At 38.1% G+C, this 21802-nt stretch overlaps 2 protein-coding genes across 6 annotated transcripts; one reads left to right on the top strand and one right to left on the bottom strand.

Annotated features, from left to right (window-relative positions):
• Nucleotides 1-1043: 1043 nt before the first annotated feature.
• malt3 (MALT paracaspase 3) lies at nt 1044-8731 on the bottom strand. The gene is made up of 15 exons (XM_067502533.1): nt 8603-8731; nt 8253-8325; nt 8021-8145; nt 7644-7782; nt 7318-7493; nt 7050-7146; nt 6580-6615; nt 6240-6443; nt 5277-5454; nt 4993-5067; nt 4703-4830; nt 3179-3328; nt 2516-2670; nt 1831-1947; nt 1044-1717 (listed from the first exon to the last, which is right to left on the bottom strand). The coding sequence occupies exons 2-15, from the start codon at nt 8260-8262 to the stop codon at nt 1385-1387; spliced, it is 1923 nt and encodes a 640-aa protein (XP_067358634.1). The 5' UTR covers nt 8263-8325; nt 8603-8731; the 3' UTR covers nt 1044-1384.
• Nucleotides 8732-9502: 771 nt separating this feature from the next.
• alpk3a (alpha-kinase 3a) lies at nt 9503-21773 on the top strand. Of its 5 annotated transcripts, none has more exons than XM_067501291.1 (15): nt 9514-9768; nt 10048-10305; nt 10752-10784; nt 11141-11262; nt 11623-11740; nt 11846-13190; nt 15458-17924; nt 18135-18282; nt 19078-19205; nt 19298-19333; nt 19430-19704; nt 19797-19885; nt 19983-20200; nt 20295-20343; nt 20427-21773. In XM_067501291.1, the coding sequence occupies exons 2-15, from the start codon at nt 10166-10168 to the stop codon at nt 20737-20739; spliced, it is 5481 nt and encodes a 1826-aa protein (XP_067357392.1). In that variant the 5' UTR covers nt 9514-9768; nt 10048-10165; the 3' UTR covers nt 20740-21773. The 5 variants fall into 5 exon arrangements, with proteins under 5 accessions (XP_067357396.1, XP_067357392.1, XP_067357395.1 ...); XM_067501293.1 differs by having other exon boundaries at nt 9687-9768; nt 10177-10305; XM_067501294.1 differs by lacking the exon at nt 10752-10784 and having other exon boundaries at nt 9515-9768.
• The last annotated feature ends 29 nt before the right edge of the window (nt 21774-21802 follow it).

Below are 21802 nucleotides of genomic sequence, written 5' to 3'. Positions count from 1 at the left end.
TAAGTTAGCGTCATTTCCCCAAGCAGACAGTCGTGCTAAAGTAACGTTAAGTCTGCTGTCACCCACGTAAACGTTCGTAACTTTGTAAAGTGTTAAAATGTGCAGTTAAAACTGTCTCGAGAAAGCGTTTTGTAGCTAAACCTCAACCTTGTTCTGAGATAGGCTTTCTTGCGCAACCCGCATTAGTTCAGCACATTTTTAATGATGGTCCAATTTTCAACTTGCTTTCAATGGCTCTAGTTTAGTGCGTAAATGTACATGACTTCACAAAAACATTCTTCTGCTTCGAGCTGAGAAAACTCCTCCAGATTACACCACCCATTTTCATCATTAGGAGTTCACCAGGAGGAACTATGGAAAAGTAGGTTGCCCTTGATTACAAACTCCACAGTAAGAGCAACGAGATAACATACTCTGAAATAAAGGTTCCTTTCAAGTGACGTCATCTGGAGGCATTTATCAGCTACAAGTGGAGAGATATTTTGATATGGGGAAGTCAAAGGGAAGTTCATTGCTATTTATGTAAATGTACTTCCCAAACCGGAACCAAAAGAAGCAAGTTTAAAATCAGTGAAGGCTCAAATGTTTGCACGTTTCCCGATTACCACTTGTCTGATTTTAAAAGATAAAGGCTGATGATTCACTAGATTTTGGTCACGGACAAGAAAACTAAACTGTACATTGTTCTTATGACCCCACTAAAAGGTAAGGGTCCATGTATTCCCATGTGCAACAGTAATTGTAGAATTTAAACCAAACTATTTTTTGAAGAAGTAGCATGTACAAGCTTGTTCATTCCTACTTTAGTCAGGTTTTGAACACATTCATGATCATGATAAGTGGAGAGTCTAAGGACAAGGAGTGTGTGCTGTACAGATTGTAGTAGTAGTATGAAGTATATACTGTATAAATAAAAGGTTTTTCCTTTTTTATATTTAATCTATAAGATCACAAACAAAACTTGTGTTCCATTAAATGATTTGTAACATTAATATGATAATGACATTTAATAAGAGGCATATTTCAGTTTGACAAACTACTACTCTTTGTTAGATAATTTATTGACAGTAACGGTATTCATCTGATAAATTAAGCCAGCCAGCTTGCCACTGATCAAAAAGTGCTATGGCATTTCATAATAATTATACAATTTAAGATAAAATCAGTGGTAAGCAAAAGTGTTGATACCCCTTCAGTGTTAAGCTATGAATTAGAAGGCTAAGACAAACAAAACATACATATCAGTCATTCACTCATTCATCATCATCAACCACTGTTAAAGCAAGATACATGATCAGCAACTGAGTAATACCAAATCACACAGGTAAAGCCAATCAAATTCTAAAATGAGCAATTAAAGTAATGGACCGGAAAAGGCCTAACATCAAAGAGTGAAGTCTTGCTGTTCATTCTCATCATTTTCTTCAGGTTCGTTGCTCCTTGGAACTGCAAGTTTAGCAGCACACTCTGCCTTTCTGGTGAAAGGGCGACATGGACCAGCCAGAGTCTGATGCAGCAATGGTGTGCTGCTTGAAATGTTGCCCATAGTTTGAGCAACACCGTCAAATTTTTTGTCTGTTGATGCATGATTCCTTCTTCTATAGAGTTTACATGATGCCACCAGAGGCTTTCCTATGTCCAACTTTTGGCTTTCTGTCTGGCGCAGCCTGCTGTCACTGTGCGTATAGTGTAGATCCACCTTGATCACCAGGGATTCCTAACAAAGACAAACAAACCTTTTTCACATTCATTGTACAGACTTCTTGTGAAGACTTGTGTTTACATAACACCTCATGGGAGCAGAATTGGGGCATATGCCATACTGCATACCTTAAGCCTCTGAAGAGCACAAAGCCTTAGGGTACAATCTGGGCTATCAGATGTCTTTAACAGCAGAGAGTCCATCTCCTCTGACCTGCCAGGGCCGGAAAATATATCTTCCATTGGCTAAGAATTCAGAACATAAAATGTTATTAGTATAATACGTGTTAACAATGTTTTTCAAAATGTGTCCTACATTGAGTGTTTGACAACAGATTCACAGCTAGAATGCAACCATAAAAAAGCCACTAGATGTCAGTATGGTCTAAAATTCAGTAATCTAAAGCAGTAGCTGTATTACTAAAAGAAGTGAAGTTGTCTACTTCCTTCTGTGCCTTTATCTGTGGTTAGAGGGATGGATGCCTATATATGGGCAGAACTTCCTCAAACATATGAAACCTGTGGGTGAATGGTGATCAGTGAGAAATTCCTGCTGTCTAATGGAAAGCAACAGCATGTTGCGGTGAGCAACGTGGAATTTATGATACATACAACTTTTTGTTGTTTCAGACAATATTGAGTGAAGTGAGGTGTACATACAGTGATGTATAAAGGTGACATTATTTATAGAATACATTTATTATATATATTTTACCTAGTGTGTATGTTGCATAAATGTCAGATGGGGTTGTTTATAAATGACAACAAAACTTGTCAGGATGTCTGATAGTTTTAGGTAAAAACAAATGCTTACAGGTATGCTGCTCAGAGTGACAGTGCAGTCCTGGGTACGGGGTCCTGTAGTCTTTATGGTAGCAAAAGCCATCAGTACATTAGAGAACAAAGCAGAAAAGCAGACTTCCACTTCTGCTCCACAAAGAAACATCAGCCGCTTCTTCCTTGGTAGCTCTGGAAAGAGGCATGAAAACGTGTAAATTCTTTTTTTTTCTTTTACTAATAATATTCTAAAATAGTTTTTGGTTTGTATTATTTGAGCAATAGATTTTGCTGAGACACTGATTCACTACATTAGGGACTTTTCCGTTGCTTTGTTAATTAGGCCACAGAGGTTTATCTAGTCTCAAGAAGACTGAGACGATTCTAAGATTAGCCGTCTTAAAAGGGTAAATTAAATTTGAGGAAGTTATCAGGCATAAAAAGACAACTTCCTTCCACTGAACACAAAATTACATTCTAGTAAAAAGGCGTTTCCTGCTTTCATTTATCAAAAAGCAGTAGCTTTTTCACATGCCTCACAATAAACCACAATATATGAACTTGGTTTGTCACATGTTACAGTGTCAGAGTTGTGGGGAAGAGTTAACATACCTATTTCTCTCTCACTTGGGAACAGATCAAGAAATGGAACTGTTTCTTGATGGAAAATAAGATAAATAATAAATTTCTCCCAACTCACCATTTGCTTGTCTCCAACAGACATCTCGCAGGTGTAGTTCCCTTGTGTGCCCGGTGGTCCGAACCGGATCTGCAAGGGATCGAGACTCCTTCAGGGTGTGTTTGATCTCCACTGCCTGTTTGCCTGTGACTAGAGGGTCTTTACCAAGATCTGTTATGAATGAGAAAATGCAGATACATGTGATGCCTAAAAGAATAGAAAACAAAACACCAGCTTCATACAAATTTTGAGGGTTTTCCCCACATTCTCCTCTGTGCACTTCAATTCATTTCAGGGGAAATAGTTTATGTTTCATTAACTGATAAGATCTTCCCAACTATAACAGGCCATCACTCACACATATTTGATCATGGAATTGCCTGGGTTTAGCAATAGCAGTGAGTGAGGAATAAGTGAGCTTTAGGAAACTCACTTAATTTGGGGAACTTAGGAAAATTTGAAAAATGAGATGGTTAATATTCTCTGTAATTAACTGGGCTAAATAAGTTTGGAAAAAATTATTCTTTACAAGATTTCATACATTGAATACAATCTAAGAATCATTATAAGGTTAAGCAAGTACAAGGGCTGGCTAGTGGTGACCATGTTCAAAGAAATTGATATAGATTTATGCTTAGCATTTGAGAAGATTTTGTGTCAGGAATATTTTGGGTAAGCTGTCTACACCATGCTACCATAATGGCTGACAAGCCAGCACCTCATCATCAACATGTCTTTTTCCATCTCTAAATATGTCCCACACATGATGAGTATAAATATAAAAAGCAGAGGCTTGGGAAGTTGCTACCCAAGCTTTAGCTCTGGATTTCAAATGCAAAGTACAAAAAAACCATAAGGAATGTCTAATTTTTTCACCTAAAAAGGTGTTCACACACACACACACGCAGACATACAGGGTGCTGTCAGAAGGGCGCCCTGTCCCACTAATACTGATTTGCTGATTTGTGAGTAAGCCTATGAGAGCAGTAAAGGGGGTGCCCAAATGGCAGAGCAGCTGTCTTGCACCCTGCAGCTCTCAGGTTTCTTGCTGTTCTCTAGCCAACAGTGTGAATTTCAAAAGAATGAGGTCACATGCTAATGGTATCTTAAAAAATTATTCCTACAGAGATTTATTAAACAACACACTTTCAAAGGAGACAGCTAACTCACCACCCTTGCTCATTTACAGCCATACATACAAGTATTTAGTAAACAACACTAAAATGAATTGCCAATGATAGTAAAACTGGTCTTTGTTTACTCTGGATCCTACCCTGATAAATCTGTCAGCAAACTAAATTATGGAATATTGTGTCATACATGAATATTAAAATGCAGTAAAAGGATTTTGTACTTTGCTCTGAGTTGATGTAGATTTTCATTTTACAGTAATGTTGTTAATATTAGCCATACATTTGTACATTATGATTTGAAACAGCCAGTTCCCCTGTAGTGCGCTACTAAAAACCAGAGCATAGTCACATTAGGCATTCAATGTTAGTCTACCTTAGACTGTTACATTTAAAATGTAAATAAAATACTAACCTTCAGACACCTTCTCTAATATGTGTGTGACCTTCTCGAACTGTAAGATGTGCTTGTTTAAGTACTTAGTGAAGATTCCAGTACTTTTTCCACCATCCTGGACCTCAAAAGCCTCAGCATCTTCACATCTGTAGTAGGTATAAAAGATACAATTTCATTCTGTGTTTTCTTTCCATTTTGCAGAATGTTGACAGATTTGAAAAAGAACTAACTTAGTTAATAATGCCACTTGGTTATTTTTTACATTGTTTAGTCAGTGATATTTTTACAAAATTACAAAAAGTACATACGTGCCATAACCATAAACAGTGTTCCCACTTGGTTTCAGTGGCATGATGGCTGAGGGTATGCAATGCTGATTGTACCTTTAGAAAATAAAAGACCATTTTAAAAAGAATAAAGCACTCAAAATAAATTTTTCTAACTTATATATTAGGACTGTATAAATAAGTATATGGGTCATAGTTTACACTTGTGTAATATAGTTTTTAAAATCATTGTTTGACATATAAATATGAAAATCCACATTACCATCATCTCTCAATGAAAAACTGTAATTCATTATTTCACCTACCATTTTCTACAGGTATCCAGCAGGATCACACTCAGCCCAGTCCGTCTTTGCTGCATGCTGTGCATGACCCTCTGCACACAGACACAGTTTTCAGGTTGGTATGGTTGTGGAGCGTCAACAGCTACCAAGTAATTCCTTCCCGCACGTTCATACCCATGACCCGCATAGTAGAAAAGGCCTGTCAACATCGATAAAATACATATGCAGTTACTGAAATTTTAATCATCACCTTTTGAACAACACATGTGCTGCAATAATGTTTTAAATAATATGTAATGTTTGGAGAAAATTAGAGAAAGGTCACGCTGAGGAGCAAGCAGCTGCTGGCTTCTATACAGCCACACATATACATTCTTAATTTCCTGTTTTGTTTCTCCATTAGCAAGAACAGTAACAGACACTGTCATTCTGATACGGCATGACACATTTCTCATGATTTATATTTAATCAACATAATATCATCAATATAATTTCATATCTCATCTCTAAAGTGTGAAGATGTAATACCATAAGTGCCCTTTTTCTAGAGAATGTGACTAATTTTTCAGTCTTAATAACTAATGAATGTTGTCATACACTGCAATGCCATCTTTTTTCATTGTATAAGACTATAGTCCACTCTTATAAAGTGAATGGCAATGTTTGTAAGTCTGTTCACCTGACATTTGGTTACTCTGTAAAGATTCCTTAAGAAGTGCCATACATACAAACATTTAAAAAAAAAAATATTTTTTATGTCCTTATCAGCCTTTGTATTAAGCAAAATCTAAACTACCAGTGGCTTCACAACCTATGACAAGTGAACAGTAATTGATAAAAGAAACATATGATGACACACACAGGCTAAAATGTTGAAACAAAAACTTAAATTACTCTGACACCATTTCTCCAAGGACAAGAACATCAACTAACAAATGTTGGTAATTTAAAAAAATACATGAAGACAGATGGAGTAATACTCACCATAAACTCCTTTGTCAAGAAGCTGAATAAACTTGTCAATAGCGGCCAGCATCTCCTCCCTAGTGAGATCCAACAGGGAAACCACTCTAAAGCCAAGTTGCTGTAGGAGGTTGGCCAGCTCATGTACATCCATAATGGGAGCCATCAACCCCGGGTGGTTAGAGTAATTCAAGTTGCCAATAAGTAGGGCAACTTTATCAGTGGCTAAACAAAAAAAAAAAATCAAATTAGAATTATAATCATAGCAATACAAGTTAAAAAAAAAACATACTGTGATGGTTTTCCAGTTTATTCCAATCTGAAGTGTGGGTGGAAACAGATTATTTCCATAAAACTATACCTGTGAGTGCTGCAGCAGGTTGTTGATCCGTTTGTACTGGAGGACACAAAAAATAGAATCACCAAATCATCATTTTATAAACAAAAATACAATGTGATGTATTAGTGCAGTTCAGCAATTTCACAGTTCTTTGTTGTGTTATGCACTGTACAAGAAACAGGAGAAATGCAGCAAGAACTAGTTTCAGTTTACATCACTTTCCTGTTGTGTGTCTAAGGCTCGGACCAAGTACTCTTTGGAGGCTAGCAAGTTCCTTTTTAGTTTGTAGAAATGGGAAAGTACCCCTAGCATAATGGAAAAAAAGCCTGGGCGCTAAATCAGTGGAAGAATGGAGTGTGTAAAAAAATCAGTTCCTCACACCCCTTTCACTGAAAATGGAAGAAGTGGAGAATATAGTGGTCTAAGGAGAATATAATACAAAACTTTTGAAATGACAAAAGTCATTAAAAGTAGTTTCATTTATGACTTACCAATGTCAACATCGACTGGTTCTGTCCATCTCTCTTCTAGTACGTTAGATACTGAGCATAGATATGATCCTCTGTGTTCAGCTGTTGCACAGTCAATCTGCATATACCAAAATATATCATATTGTTTCCTTTCTGGCTGTTGGCCCACATGTTATACCCCCCCACTAATATATTCACGGCAGTGAAATCATGCAGAAAACATAACACAGTGTTAAACTAATCACTATCTGCATTAAAGAGTAAATACTCGCTTGTCATCTCTCCTTACCTGTAGCGTGTCACCATTCATTTCCACCAGCGGCTGCCCATTTCTGTACCACTGATAGTAGGGAGTAGGGATGCCAAAGGCAACACATCGGAGAGTGAATTTTGTACCTTCTCTGACTGTCTGGGGTTTAGGGTTGACAGCAATGTGTGGCTCCCCCTGCCACTGTACTGACAAACCTTATGTTGGACAAGTAAGAGACAGAGATTCAAACCCACAGCAATAAACTTGTAATTTGTATAACCGACAAGCATAGGATATGCTGCAAAACAATAAAAACGACCTCATTGCTGCAATATAAACTAATGTGAGAATGGCGCAATGCATACCTGATTTATCAATGTCCAGCACCTTGACTTTCACCCATTCGCTGAACACACAGTTACAGAAGTGGTCATTCACACGACACACATAGAGCTGAGTTCTTTTAGCATTGATGGTCAGGTCTGGTTTAGTACCATCCAACACCTTGAAAAACAAAAACAATATAAATGAGTAGAAAACACTTGTGACATGACACAAAAGTGCCTAAGACCAGTGCAGTCATTTAGTAGTACTACAGTCATTTATTTGTTTTTAAACAGTTACATTTCAAGATCCTCACGAGAGACCTGTGCACCAGATTATACACACTTTTCCCGTACACAATAGGCTCAACTTGTTACCACATTAATGTAAAATGAAAAGTTCCGTAAAACCTGCATACCTCTTTTTTATCTTCAGTAAACCACTGGTAGTTGAGGATACCTGTGCCCTCAGCACGGACACTGAGAGTCACCTTATAGCTCACAGGTACGCACACAGAGACAGGATGGCGCACTATGACGAGTTCTGGCACAAATTATGTAAGAATCTTAGTCATCTGAAATCACAGTTTTGTTTCTATTTTGAAATGCCCCATTGTGCAAAGGCTGTAGTTGTGTAGAGAAATAACATACCTCTGATCATTATTCGACAGGCTGTGGTACGGTATCCAATTAGTTCATTTTCTTCCTCTGATAACCTACAAGACTATAAAAAGTTGTGCTTAAAACGAGTAGTCCTAAAGCGTATTACTTCAAATACTTGAATTAAAAACGAACCTTTGAAATCAATAACACAATGGCTTCTCTGTAAATTGGAAAGTGCTGGAAATTCAATATCTAGCACAATCCCCTAATCTCTTATTTCGATTAACGTTAGCTTTCTATATACACCGCAGCCGACAGCGGATGCTATAAGAAATGTCCATATGTTAGACAAGAAAATGGTCTCTGTTCTGTAAATCAACATATGTGACAGTGCATACCTGCCGTCAGCCTCGTACGGGTTGAACAGCTGTAAGACCTCAGCCAGTGTATGTTTTCCTCTTTTCAATCTTCATAACTTAAATTATCTCAAGTAAAAGCTTCCCTTTCCCGGAAAGAGGCAGTGCGCACACACGTTACCGTTAAGTTTGTAATATGGGAGAATCGTATTAAGCATAATGAGTCTCTCACCAATATTACACTGAAATTTCATAGGTGTTCACTGTAATATTAAAAGAAAATATTGGTCTTAGTCTGAGAAGCACCCAAGCATTGTTCAGAGTAATGTAAATCTCGCAAAGAGAAAGCAACTGAGCCACTTTTCTAGACATTATGGTAGTGAGCAATCTGGCCCCTTGTCAGATGCTGAACAATCACAGAGTTCGGGTGAGTCTGAAGAGTTACAAAACGTCCTTTTGAAACTGGAATCATAAGGCTACTGGGTGTATTTTTAAAAACTGAAATAATACAACGTGTGCAAAAATATATGTATAATGTGTGAAAGTTTTTTATTTTATTTCTTGACATCCAGAGAACAGGGAGTTGCAAACAAACATGTTACACAGAAGTATACAAGAATAAAGATTTTTTTTTAACCTATGAGTACAATAAAGCAAAGAAAATATAAAGAGTAAAGGTATTAAAGATACCTTTACACCATTAAATTAAAGCCTCCATTTTGTCAGCTGAGTCTGTTTTCTTCTAATTGATGTGAAATGTGAGCCGCAAGTGGGTCATATGAAGGGAGGGAAGTTGTCCTTTAACAACTCTTGTGCAACTCATAGACAAATGGATGTCATCAGCAACATCATGAACCCTTTTGAGTCCACACATGTAGTCCACAACAATGTTCCCTTTGTCAAACTTATTAAGACGGACCAAAGCAAAGAAGTGAAATTGTTACGGTTCAGCTAGCGATGCAATAGAGGTTTATGAGGAATGTTTTCTGATTGAAATTGTTAGCTCTTACTCTAAATTCAATTTGTGTTTTAGGCTTATTTGCTAAGTCTGAAGTCTAGTTTTGGAAAATCAGATGTGGTCTTGCACCTATTTGTGGGCCTGCTATAAATAGGCCCCTGCTGGCAACACATGCTTGTCTAGGATAAGCAGTTACACAGATTTTTTTCACAGACTCTGACTGGAAAGCAACACTGACAACATCTTAATGGTAAGTTAGAAAATGTACCATGTTTTGGGTGGACCAAGAAACACCTGGATTCTATTTGTAACATATACACATATTTTGGGGGGGCTGTATTTGACCAGTAACAGCCCTTCTTGATAGCTGATACTATTTTTAACGTACTTCAGTACTTTGCCTGGTCAGAAAGGACAAGCATTGAAACAGAACTGGGTGTTTGAGTTTTGTATGAACAAATAATATGGTGTATCTTTGACTTTAGTTCCAGCAAGTTTTATTACTTTTGTGTTTATTTTTCTCTTGCAGGGGCTTTTACATGGACAGCAGCATTAAGTTTTAACTTTAAACTTTGTGAAAGTTGTGGATGTAAACTTCTGGTCATTTATATTGGGTTTTACTTTTTTGTGACTTGCTTTATTGGACGATGACTTCCAGAAGGCCAATGACTCGCTCTTTCTCTAATAATGGGAGGACAAGCAGCTTTAGTGAAGAGGAGGGCAGCTCTTCCAATGGCCGTTCAGAGAGCCGCAATCCTTACCTCTCAAATGTTAGGCCTGAAAACAGGTAGACAACCTCAAATATCATACATATATATGCAAAGCATGTAAATCTTGTCACGTTAAACTGTGTCTTGGGAAACAGATTTGTAGTAAAAAACATATATACATTGATTAGTGTTAAAAAAAGGGCATGTGGGTCAGGCAGATGAAGTTAAAACAATCAAAAAAACATATAGAAAATATTGCTGTGTATATTTGAAATACTGTTTTGTTTGACAGCGTTAGCTAGTAAAAGCAGTGATTTTATTATGCAGCTCATCACATTGTTAGCCGAAAAAACAAATCACATTTATCACATAATTTGTGCATATTTCTGTTTCTAATCTACAAACCTTAAAATGTCATTAAACAGTCCTTATTTTGTCAAAGATGAGGGCAGTTTTTATACCTAATTTATTTAGTTGGGTTAATCAGTTATTGACGTCCCTTCATTTGCCTCCCTCCGAATAGCTATTCAAGGTATTCTCACTACAGGCCAGCGAGGTAATCCATATTTTTGAAACATTCCTCCCAACTAACACCTTAACTGCAAAAACTGATTTTCCCAAGAATGAAACCAGTACAGATTTTAACTGTAATGTAGTGTCCAGTTTGTCCAGTGTTACAAAAGTTTCAGTTATTGTTAGTGTTGGATTGACTGAAAACTTTGTTTTGCTTGACATCTCACAAATTTCTGTGTCACTATTTTAAACAGTATTCACTACCAGAAACTTCCATTAACATCCGTAAGCTAAGTTACTGGAATGTACTGCACAGAAGTGAAGATGTCACTGAAATGATACATGAGAATGTAACTGTTTGCCATAAATTGACACTAATGCTGCAACATTTCGTTCCAGGAGCACATTGTGCAGCATCATGGCTCAGTTGACTGAGGACATACAGCCATCTTTTGAGACCACCTTGAAATCAAAAGCGGTGTCAGAGAATTGTAACGTGAAGTTCACCTGTGTGGTATCAGGTAATTCTAGTTTGAGTGCATGTCTTTACTTGTTTGTTTGAGTAACTGAAACTTTTTAGCTTGATGTAAAGAAACAGGATGTGACTAATCAGAAAACCAAGGAAGGATTTCATTTTAAAGCTACTAAACATAACTGACAGTATTCAAATTCTTTTCAAGATAATGTGTTTTAACTACAGATATATTGTTTGTATATGTATGTTACTGTACTGGATTTCGTTTACTATGCAATTCCTAGTAACCATTCATATAAGTCAAAAATTTCCACCAACTGCTGCATGTTTCTAACAAATAATAATAATAAATTATACCTTGCAGCACTAGAGGTGTAAATGGTTTATACCCTCTCCATGTCTATAGGTTATCCAGCTCCAGAACTGAAATGGTATAAAGATGATATGGAAATGGATCGGTACTGTGGACTCCCAAAATATGAAATTCATCGGAATGGAAAAACTCACACCCTTATTATTTACAAGTACGTAAAGCCACCTTTTAAAAAATAAACTATTTGTTAGATTTGTGCTCCCTATTTAGGAAAATGTGTCTTTGTTGCTTACTTGTCAACTGTTTTTGTTTTCAGCTGCACATTGGACGATGCAGCCATCTATCAGGCTTCAGCCAGCAATACCAAAGGTATTGTCTCCTGCTCAGGAGTTTTGGAGGTTGGCACCATGAATGAGTACAAAATCCACCAGCGGTTCTTTGCCAAGCTAAAGCAGAAAGCTGAGAAGAAGAAGAAAGAACTGGAAGAGCAGTCCAAGAAAGAGGGTAAAGAAAATATTCAGAAAGACCAACTGCAGAGCAGTCCTGTACGTCCTCAAAGGAAGCGGCCTGTCCCACCACTGCTAGAAAGGCCAGTTGTAAACCAGCCTGAGGTTGGGGAACAATTGGGAGCAGCTGCTGAACCTAATGGAATTAGCTTTGAAGTAAAGGAAAATGGTCAGGAGGATGAGATACCTCCATCTGATGAAGCCCTGGCCAAAAAACAAAGAAAGTTTTCAAATGGTGTAGATGTAGACATTAATTGCAGCAGTACTAGCAGCATCAGTAACAGAAGTCATATGATGGGAAATGGAGGTGAAAACTGTTATGATGGAGGAATCGGTTTAGCGCAATTTCTGGCAGAGACTCTCCAGTCACAGGGTGCTGAAGAGAAACACAACCTATCTCAAGTGGAGAAACCTACAGAGGTAGATATGAATATTGTAAATCCCAGTATAGAGAAAAACAGCGAGATAGAGAGGATGCGAAAACAGAAAGGAGAACAAGAAAAAGCTCTAGAGGAAGAGAGAAAGGAAAGGAGAGAAATGGATTTGGCCTTAATAAGAGAAGAAAAAGATAGTTCATCAGAGATGTTGCATACTTCAGCACACAATAAATGTGGTTCAGAAGTCAAAAATCACAGCAAGGCTCATAAGGATCATGACCATCATAATATCCAAACTTCCATATCCTCTATGCTCCACACAGTCAAAGACTTTTTCTTTGGGAAGAGTAAGAAGGACTCTTATGATCACATTAATAACAAGAAGAGAGAGTCTGACCATGCCTCAAAGCAACCTTCTCAACAGGAGGCACCACCTTCATTTTGTCTGCAAACACAGCACAATCCAGACATGTATAAGCCTCTCCCAGAGGATATTGTACCAATGGAAACAGATAACCCAAAGGAGTTTTCAGGAAGTGAGGATGTAGAGCAACAGTCAGTGTCACTGGAAATGCAAGAGCATAGGCATGACGACAGTGAATTGCATGTAGATCTGACACCAGTCCATAAATTGCCACCTGAGAGTCTATTGGAGGCCACAGGGCAGTGTGTCAGGGAGACTGGTGTTGCAATGGAGGCCATGGAGGTGTCCATGGGGGCAGGAAGTAGCAGTCCAGAGGAAGAAAAGTCCTTGTCTGAGCATCACGTTCTAAACAAGGTATGTAAAGTAGAAAGGTGGTTGCCTTATAAAAGTTATATTTGTGTTACCAGATGAACATTTCATGTCTAAACCCTCAACTATATCAACTACTGTATGACATACAGATGTCATAAGATGCTGGGTGTAACTGTGGTTATTAATAAGCACATTATGAACCCTAGTTAGATTTTAAAATAGGTGACAGTGTTTAACAGTTATTAAACAACACAGCTATTTTTAAATATACAGTATGAAATTGATGATCACTAAGCAGTGGAGTGAGTCAGCCTGGCTGTGTGAGTGTCTGTGGTTTCACTGTATCAATATAATTTAAGAGTGGATATACAAGATAGTGTTGGGGCTTTAGAAAGCATAAGAACAAGGCCGCATATAGAAAATATATGTGGGGGTGGGGGATGTTGTGTATCACCACTGTGTCAGAGATCATGATGAAACCTGAATGTCAGAAGTAGCTCTCATGTTACAGATAGGGCTTTGCATGACAGAGGGCTGTGTGTTTAGGACAAACGGTAGTAGAGTGAATACTGCAGCAGGTTTCGGCATGAAAGGAGGGTCTTGTCACACTGGACGGATTCCTCACTGACACCCCGCACACACCCCCACCCCATGTCTTAAAATAAACCTCTTCCTCATGTAGAGAAAAGGGAGAAAGGCAGCAATGTATCTCAACATTCAGCTCTTTAAATTGTTTCATGTCATTTATGTCTGGGGTGTTAGGAATATCATTCTGTGATTAATGTGCTATACGGGCACTATACAGTAAGAAAACTGATAGGAGTAATTAGTGAAATACAATTTTTCTGTATTTGTTGGTATATTTGTGGTATCACTGATTCAGTCCAGTTAGATAATGTGAGTGGAGCAATCTTGGCTTTTTAATATTTTTTTCAGATTTTGTTTAAACTCGCAAAACTCTTTGTATATTTTATTTTGCAAATAAATGACCCTGTATTTGAATTTAATCTAAAGCAGTGAGTAGATTGATTTGTTTGAGGCAAATGAAAATGTTAAACAAAAAAAACCCATACCATTTTAAGATGAAAATATTTGTGTCTGAATAACATTTGTGTCTGTTGATTTCAGAATGGCCGACATTAAGGAAGGGAATTTGTGTTCATATTAAATGGACATTCTGAATGTCTTCATATTTTCTCAAGGTTTTCTGTTAAAGACAAAGTTGGAAAAATTTTTATTGAGTTATATAATGTGGTGATTATTAACAGTTAATGTGATTCTAAAACATCAAAATTTCATTTGTTTTCTTAAATTGACGTGCATTAACAGGCAGTTTATATAAAGCACATTTGATGTGGAAAAAGGAACTGAAGTAAAAATGATTAAAGCATTATCCACTTGCCAAGCGATTGGTTGTCTCAAATGTGGAACTATATGTTGTGTTGTGGTATATTCTGAGACTTAGTGGATGACTAATTGGAGGAAGTCAAAAGGCATGTCTGAACAATGTTTTGTGATGGAGGGCTGATAGCTATTTACAAATGGAGCTGTAGTGATAACCAGAGCTTCATTTTTAGAATAAATGTGACATCAGTTCTCTTCCGTGTAAAGCAACAACTTTTTTTCTTAGTAGCTGCTACTGGTTGACCATTTTGTCACGAGGAGGCATGTGGCTTGATCACTTTTCTGCATATATTTTAACACCAACAGTGACAATAAGGGAAAAACCCAACAAACTTATATGAAACTTATATGTTTACATTGAGGCTTTACAACTTTCCTTCTGTCAATATTTGTTATTTTTCAGCAGCATCGACATAGAGATGTCTGCAATTTCACATCTAATTCATGTTATAATTTTCTCTGTAAATTACAGATCAGTGTCCTAAAAAGCTTTGATTGACTGAAATGTGCAGATTAAAATACATGTCATGTGTCAGGTATATTATGATTGGTCTCTTTGACACAGATGTGTGGCACATATGTGTTTGGAATAAAATATTTTCCCTTATACAATTTTAAACACACATAAGACACAGATACAGTGAAATCAAACAATTAAATCAAATTCAGGTAAATGGTTTGCTTAAGTCATAGACATATAAGGTAGTAAGCATTATTAAGTTCGTATTTTATTGATTTATTTTCAGTTGGTTGTACAGTTACCAAAAATATGGTAAAAAATATTTTGTATGCACAAGAAATAAAACCAACAAGGGTGTCTTATGAAGTTAATTGTGGAAGACAAGCATGTCTTTAGCTTCAACTGTTTTAATGTGCTAAAGTGCTTTTTTATTACTTTCCTTCAGATGGAAGACAAAGATTCTCCTGCAGTCTCAGTTACTAAAGAAGTTCCTGTAAACTGGCAAGAGCCAGTTTGCCTTGTTGTTTCCCCACATCCTAATCACCAATTTACAAGAGATGAGTCTATACCCAGGGAAGATATATCAGTCTTTCCACAGACCCAAGCTCCATATGAAGAAGAATGCCCCACCACAACAACCCTCACTAGTTTAGAAGAGAGCCGGTCACTCCCGCACAATGTTATCTCAGATAGCTACACCCTTGGAGAACTGCCCACTGAAAATTTGCAAGAGGAGATGACTGTTGATATGATAGGCAAAGAAGGAAAGCCTGACACAGCGGAGGGCCAATCTGACAATGAGCTACGTGAGGAAGAGAAAGTTGAAGTGAAATCAAGCAGACAGCCATGCTCAGATATAAACAGATCAGAGATTACTGAATTAACAACATCTTCACTGGAAGAGAAAATAGAACCATGTGAATCTAAAACACAAGATCAGGTGCTTTCACATTTGACTGCCATGACTGCATACAGTGCCAAGGGAGAGAATGTAAAAGAAGCGAGCAAATGTACTTCACTGATTCAGGAAATGAATGTAGGATTTCCGCCCACTGCCACCTCAGAAAGTTTTGAGAAGGGTGACCTAAAAATACAGCATGAATCTGCTCCATCTGTAGTAGAGGAAAGTACGAAGGCCCATGTTCTCAGTGAAATTCAGACCTCAAACTTAGGTTTTAACAACAGTGAAAAGAGAAGTGACTTGAAAGAGGTATTACATTTTGATATAGAGAAAGATAGAAACACAGAGGAACAACCCATTTTAGAAGGTGAGAAAGATGGTGTAAAGAATGAGAGTCTACAGTTTGAAGTTGAGATAGAAAAGAAAGAAGAGGAGTTAGATAATTCAAAAAATCTTTCAGTGACACAAAACGAGGGTAAAAATGTTTTGGAGAAACACAGGAATAGTGCATATCAAGACAGCAGTGGGAATGAGTTAGATTGGCTCTTAAAGAATATTCCACAAATCCAAATTACTACTGAAGACACTCCAGATATCACACCAACAGTCCCAGACGGAACCCAAAATGAATGTTTCATAATCCCAAAGACTGAAATAATGGAGCCTGAGTGCACTCTACCACTAACTATTTTGGCACTAAACAAGCCAAAATCAGAGCCCACTATTTTGCAAAAACATGATGTAACTCATGTGTCAGAGATGAAAATCCAAGAACAGAACATGGCAAATTCTCTAGGCTTGCTGCCCACACAGAAAACTATGCAGAATGATTATAACAACTCTGTGACAGAGAAAGTAAAGGAAGTTGCGCAATTAGATGACAAGACAGAAATGTTTGAGCAACAAGTCAAAACCAGTCAACAGCTCCCTCAAATGGACTATGCATCAATTCCTGTTATAAATGTATCATGTACTGAGGATAAACAAGATAATGAATTAGTAAATGACCTTGTTTCACATACACAGCAGCTTCATGAAACTCCAACAGTGCCTTTCTTTGTGGTACCACCAATCTCAGTCACTTGTCATGAAATCAATCCTGGATTCAGACTGCCCACACCCAGTGAGCATACAGAAACTGAACTTTCATCTGACATGCAAAGGGGAACAAAGCAAAATGTTGGCACTAAAATTGACACCAAGCCTGAAAAAACTCAATATAATATACAGAATATTGAAGAAATGGCGGAGAGGTTAAAAAAAGACCCTCCTTCTTTGCTACATGAAGCTTTATTACCAAAAGTTGGAAATGGCGGACAATTAATAACTAAACAGGATGATGATGTTGCTGAAATCTTCAAGATAAAACTTCTTAAAGAGATCAAAATAGATAACTGTATGTGTCTTGATGGCACCCAAAAAAACAAACCTAATGTTGAGAGGCTCAGCTCCAAGCCCCCAGCACATCCATCCCTGAGTCCAGCAAGTCTTCGTAAATTCATGTCCAAAGCTGCTCCAGACAATGAGGCTGTGAAGGCCGGCCCTGTGATCACTGTGAGTGATCATCAGAGTGACAAGGCAGATGAAGAACTCAGTGGAGGCTCAACACCAACATCATCCCTCTCTTGTGAAAGCAGTCCTCGACTGAAACGCAGAGACAGCTTGTCACTAATACGCTCTGCTACACCTGAAGAGTTGGCCTCTGGAGCTCGTCGTAAAATCTTCATCCCAAAAACTAAAGAAGATGGAGAAGGAGCAGTTGGTGCACTAGACACTCAAGAGAGAAAGAAAGAGGCCCCCTTCATGTCACCCAGCCAGGCTCGCAGAGCAGCATTGCTACAAGCTTCCCCAGGTCCAAACACCCCACCAATGGAGAGGCGCTCTCCACTCTTGAGTCATAGAAAGGCCACCTTGGAGGTGCCTAAAGTCATGGAAGAGCCTCTCAAAGACGAGCTAGTGAGCACCAAGAGAGAAGAGAAACCAGCTGAAAAGAAACCAGACCCTTTGAAAGGTAAAGAGAGTTTTCAATAGATGTAGATATATTAATGAATAGTAAAGCTACGTGTTACCAACTGACATATTACAAATTGTTCTGTGAAATTATTTGCATATGTTTTTAAGTTTGATAAAAACACTGGCACTTGAGGAAATGGAAACCAGTGCAGTGTACATTTACCTTGGGTCCCTCGTTGGACCCCACCCCTCTCTCATTCACCACCAGCTCCACAGGTCATTCGTAAGATTAGGGGAGAGCCTTTTCCTGATGCCTCTGGACACCTGAAACTATGGTGCCAGTTCTTCAACGTGCTCAGTGACTCCACCATTAAGTGGTACAGAGATGAGGAAGAGATACTAGAGTTGAAGAGAAGGTAAGCCCCTTTCTTGTCTTAGAGTGGTAACATACATAATATAATACAGTAGGGGAATTACTGTACATCCATATGAATTGTATTAAACTTCTCAAACCTTCGCTGTATTATAATGAACCTCGTGGCGGAAACACAGTTTGGTTCATAAAGGTCTCATCTGTTCTGAAGGAACAGATCAACCAAGCCTACAATTTCTGTAGTATGAACAACCACCTGACCTAATTAGAACTGAAAAACCCCTCCAGATGGCATCATCACGGGGAGTTTTTTGACAAAAAACAGAGGGACCTTTAATACATGGATAACAGAGGAAGGTTTAATGCCAATAAAATACATTTACTTCACACGCCATATAACCATTGAATGCAAGCTGAAAATACGTGTTGCCCTGTAACTTTTCACCCCTTTCACTGCTATTATCCTGAGGATTTCCAGGCAACATGACTGGTGAAACCGAACAGGTTCCAAATAAAAAAACATTAATGCTTCAAGGATGAGTAGGATTTTTTTGGACCTCAGTTTTTCCCATGGCCTTCTGTCCTTCTCATATTCTCCCTGCAGGACGTCCGGCTCATGTGACTGTGACCCCACAGCCGTGACACAGGGAGGTGAATCTCTGACTAGACACAGAAACTGTAACCTGACACAATATTTTTTCCATCTACAGGGGGCAATAAACGCCTATATTTGTGCTATTGGCTGCTTTGTCAGCAGGCGCAGTATTTCTATCTGTCTCACAGTGACATCTTGTGGGTTGTTGTTGAATCTTTAAAGTTTCTCTTTTTTGCCATCAAGTGGAGGAGATGAAAGCCAAGTGGCGCTGGCTATTGTTCTGGCATCTAGTCAAGACTGTGGCGTGTATGGCTGTACGATCAATAATGAATACGGGACAGACACCACTGACTTCCTGCTCAGTGTAGACAGTAAGACACAGTGTGACTGGATCAAATGTGCAATAAAGTCTAACAATGTTTAAAAGAAGTCATAGCTTTTATGTTGTGTTTTTTTTTTACAGTACTGTCTGAGATACTACTAAAAGATGATTTGGAAGGTAAACGTTTCTCATAACTACCGTATGTACTGTATCACCCTTTTCGTATTCTGTAAATCACTGTTCATTGTGAATATATGTTTTTTTTTTTTTTAGTTGGAGAGGAAATCGAGATGACCCCTCTGCTGTTCAATAAAGGCCTGGCTGACTGTGGCAACTGGGGTGAAAAGTACTTTGGCCGCATTATGACAGAGACAGTGCACGTTGGGGAGCAATGTGCTCACAAAGCCAGCAGAGTGAAGGTTATTTATGGCCTGGATCCCATCTTTGAATCTGGAAGCACCTGCATCATCAAAGTTAAAAACCCTATTGCCTATGGGACCAAACAGGAGAACATCCTTGCAGACAGAAATCTACAGATAACTAAGCAAGTGAGTGGTGGATTTATTGTCAGTGAATTTGCCCCAGAAAATTCTTTTTATTATAATTGCAGCATATGCATTTTGAATCTTTGTTTTACCAGGAATGCAAAGTCCAAAACATGATTCGCGAATACTGTAAAATTTTTGCGGCTGAAGCCAGAGTCATTGAGAATTTTGGATATCCACTAGAGTAAGTATCACACTCATTAAATAGTAAATCTCCTCACTGACGCATATTTAAATGCACATTACTGCTCACGATCATCTCGCTATTCATGTGGTCACAGAGTGGTTCCTCAATATCTGATGTACCGGCCTGCGAACTCTGTGCCTTATGCCACTGTGGAGGCTGATCTCAAAGGTGTCTTCCTCAAATACTGTATCATGGATTCCAAAGTCAAGCAGATTACACACACTGCCTCTGAGGTGGAGCAGAAATGCACCACCTTCCAGCACTGGATCCATCAGTGGACACATGGCAATTTACTGGTCACTCGGCTGGAGGGTAAGCTACATATACAAGACTGTGACAAAAAGTCTTCATTTATGTATTACTGGGAATACAACTTTTAATATTTCACTTTGATTTCTGTCTGCAGGTGTTGAAACAAAACTTACTAATGTTAAAGTTGTGACCAAGTCAAAAGGGTTTGTATTTTTATAAGCACATGCAAATGTTATATGTTTTTGTTAATAAAATAGCGGGAAAAATGTTGTCCTTTGTGTTTCAGATACCAAGGATTAACTGAATGCGGATCTCCTGAAATATTTGAACAATTCGTGACACATCATGAGTGCAACTACTACTGTGGACTTCTTGGCCTGCGCCCCCTTAAGTCTGTGGAGAGTCTGCAGCAGCCCACCAAGATGAAGGGCTCGAGAAGCCCCCTTCTCAACCGCAAGTTGGGCTCCAATAGCCCTCAAATGTTTAGAAAGCCAAATTGTAGTCCAAAGGCAACTAGAAAAGTTCAAGAAGCAGAGGACAATAAGTCAGACAAAAAACCCAAGCCTACAGAAGCTGTTGATGTTCTTGAAATAAGGTAATAAGGAAATAGGGTTTTTGCTGGTAATGGTTTTATTACCAGTTCCTTTCCAGCTAATAAAGCCAACAAGGACTTGAAGAGTATGTGTTATATGAACACTTTGTTAAACTAACTAAAACAATATACTTCCGAGCTTGTCAGGTATCTTCTGACTACATTTAAAAAGTTTATAAGGATGTTTAGAGAGATGGGCACAAGGTTTTGACCTTAGAGCTCAAAGGTGCAAAACTGAAAGGTCAGTGTTTTTGGTTTTTATCTTACTATTTGAGAATGAGTAGCAGCACGTGGCCACTTCAGGGTTAACGTACTCTTTGCTCAGAGTCTTATCAGCTCTGTGAGTAGATAAACAACTGTCCAAGAAATATTAGTTACCTTGAAATGATCATTACTGAATCATCATTTCACACTGTAAAATTTGTAGTTGCACTTCTCTTATATTGAGGGGATGTCAACACTTGTGTTTGATTGAACACAACCACAGATGTGATCAAAGTAAGGAAATCCATATTTACCACTGCATGTTCTATTGTACAGTATGTGTGTAGCGCTTAAAGATATCCTTACTTGTTTTTTGGAGACATTATTTATGGTTAGCATTATGACTGCCTATGCAGCATTTCTTCACCCAGCAAAGTTGAGCTCATGCTGTGGAGTAACAGTGACATTTTTAAGTGAGAGATGTTTGCGTGCACTTTGTTTTTGGCATTACTTTTTGTTTATAATAGAGTCTGTCTGTGTCTTTAATATGACCTCTGACAATATTTCAGAACATATGCAGGCAAATACAAATGCCAAAGCAATGAGCAGTAATGAGCTTAATATTCGTTAACCTCTTTAACTATGGCATGCTAATGCTTATTGCCTGCAAATGCACAATTGTGTTCCCAGTAACATGGGAAACTTATGAATGAGTTCCACACAGTTATTTGAACCTGACCTGTGGACTGTAGGATAACAGCAAGTTGAACTAAGTAACCAAAAGAACAGACTCAGGACTTTAAGACATCTGCTTATTACAAAGTAAGGCTCACGGCAAAGTCAGTTAATGGTGACGGCCATCACCT

This window comes from Channa argus, chromosome 4 (genome assembly GCF_033026475.1).
Source record: "Channa argus isolate prfri chromosome 4, Channa argus male v1.0, whole genome shotgun sequence".
Lineage (NCBI taxonomy): Eukaryota > Metazoa > Chordata > Actinopteri > Anabantiformes > Channidae > Channa > Channa argus.
The sequence above is the reverse complement of the archived record's forward strand: the minus strand, read 5'-3'. Positions and strand labels throughout refer to the sequence as shown.

What these genes read in the sequence shown, in the direction of transcription:
- malt3 (XM_067502533.1), bottom strand. An exon ending in ACCAGTCGATGTTGACATTG is followed by an intron (nt 6,616 to 7,049) that starts GTAAGTCATAAA and finishes TGTGTCCTCCAG; the next exon opens with TACAAACGGATCAACAACCT. An exon ending in ACTGTTTATGGTTATGGCAC is followed by an intron (nt 4,831 to 4,992) that starts GTATGTACTTTT and finishes TACCTACTACAG; the next exon opens with ATGTGAAGATGCTGAGGCTT.
- alpk3a (XM_067501291.1), top strand. Translation starts at nt 10,166, where the DNA reads ATGACTTCCAGAAGGCCAATGACTCGCTCTTTCTCTAATAATGGGAGG. An exon ending in AGCATCACGTTCTAAACAAG is followed by an intron (nt 13,191 to 15,457) that starts GTATGTAAAGTA and finishes ACTTTCCTTCAG; the next exon opens with ATGGAAGACAAAGATTCTCC. An exon ending in GAAACCAGACCCTTTGAAAG is followed by an intron (nt 17,925 to 18,134) that starts GTAAAGAGAGTT and finishes ATTCACCACCAG; the next exon opens with CTCCACAGGTCATTCGTAAG.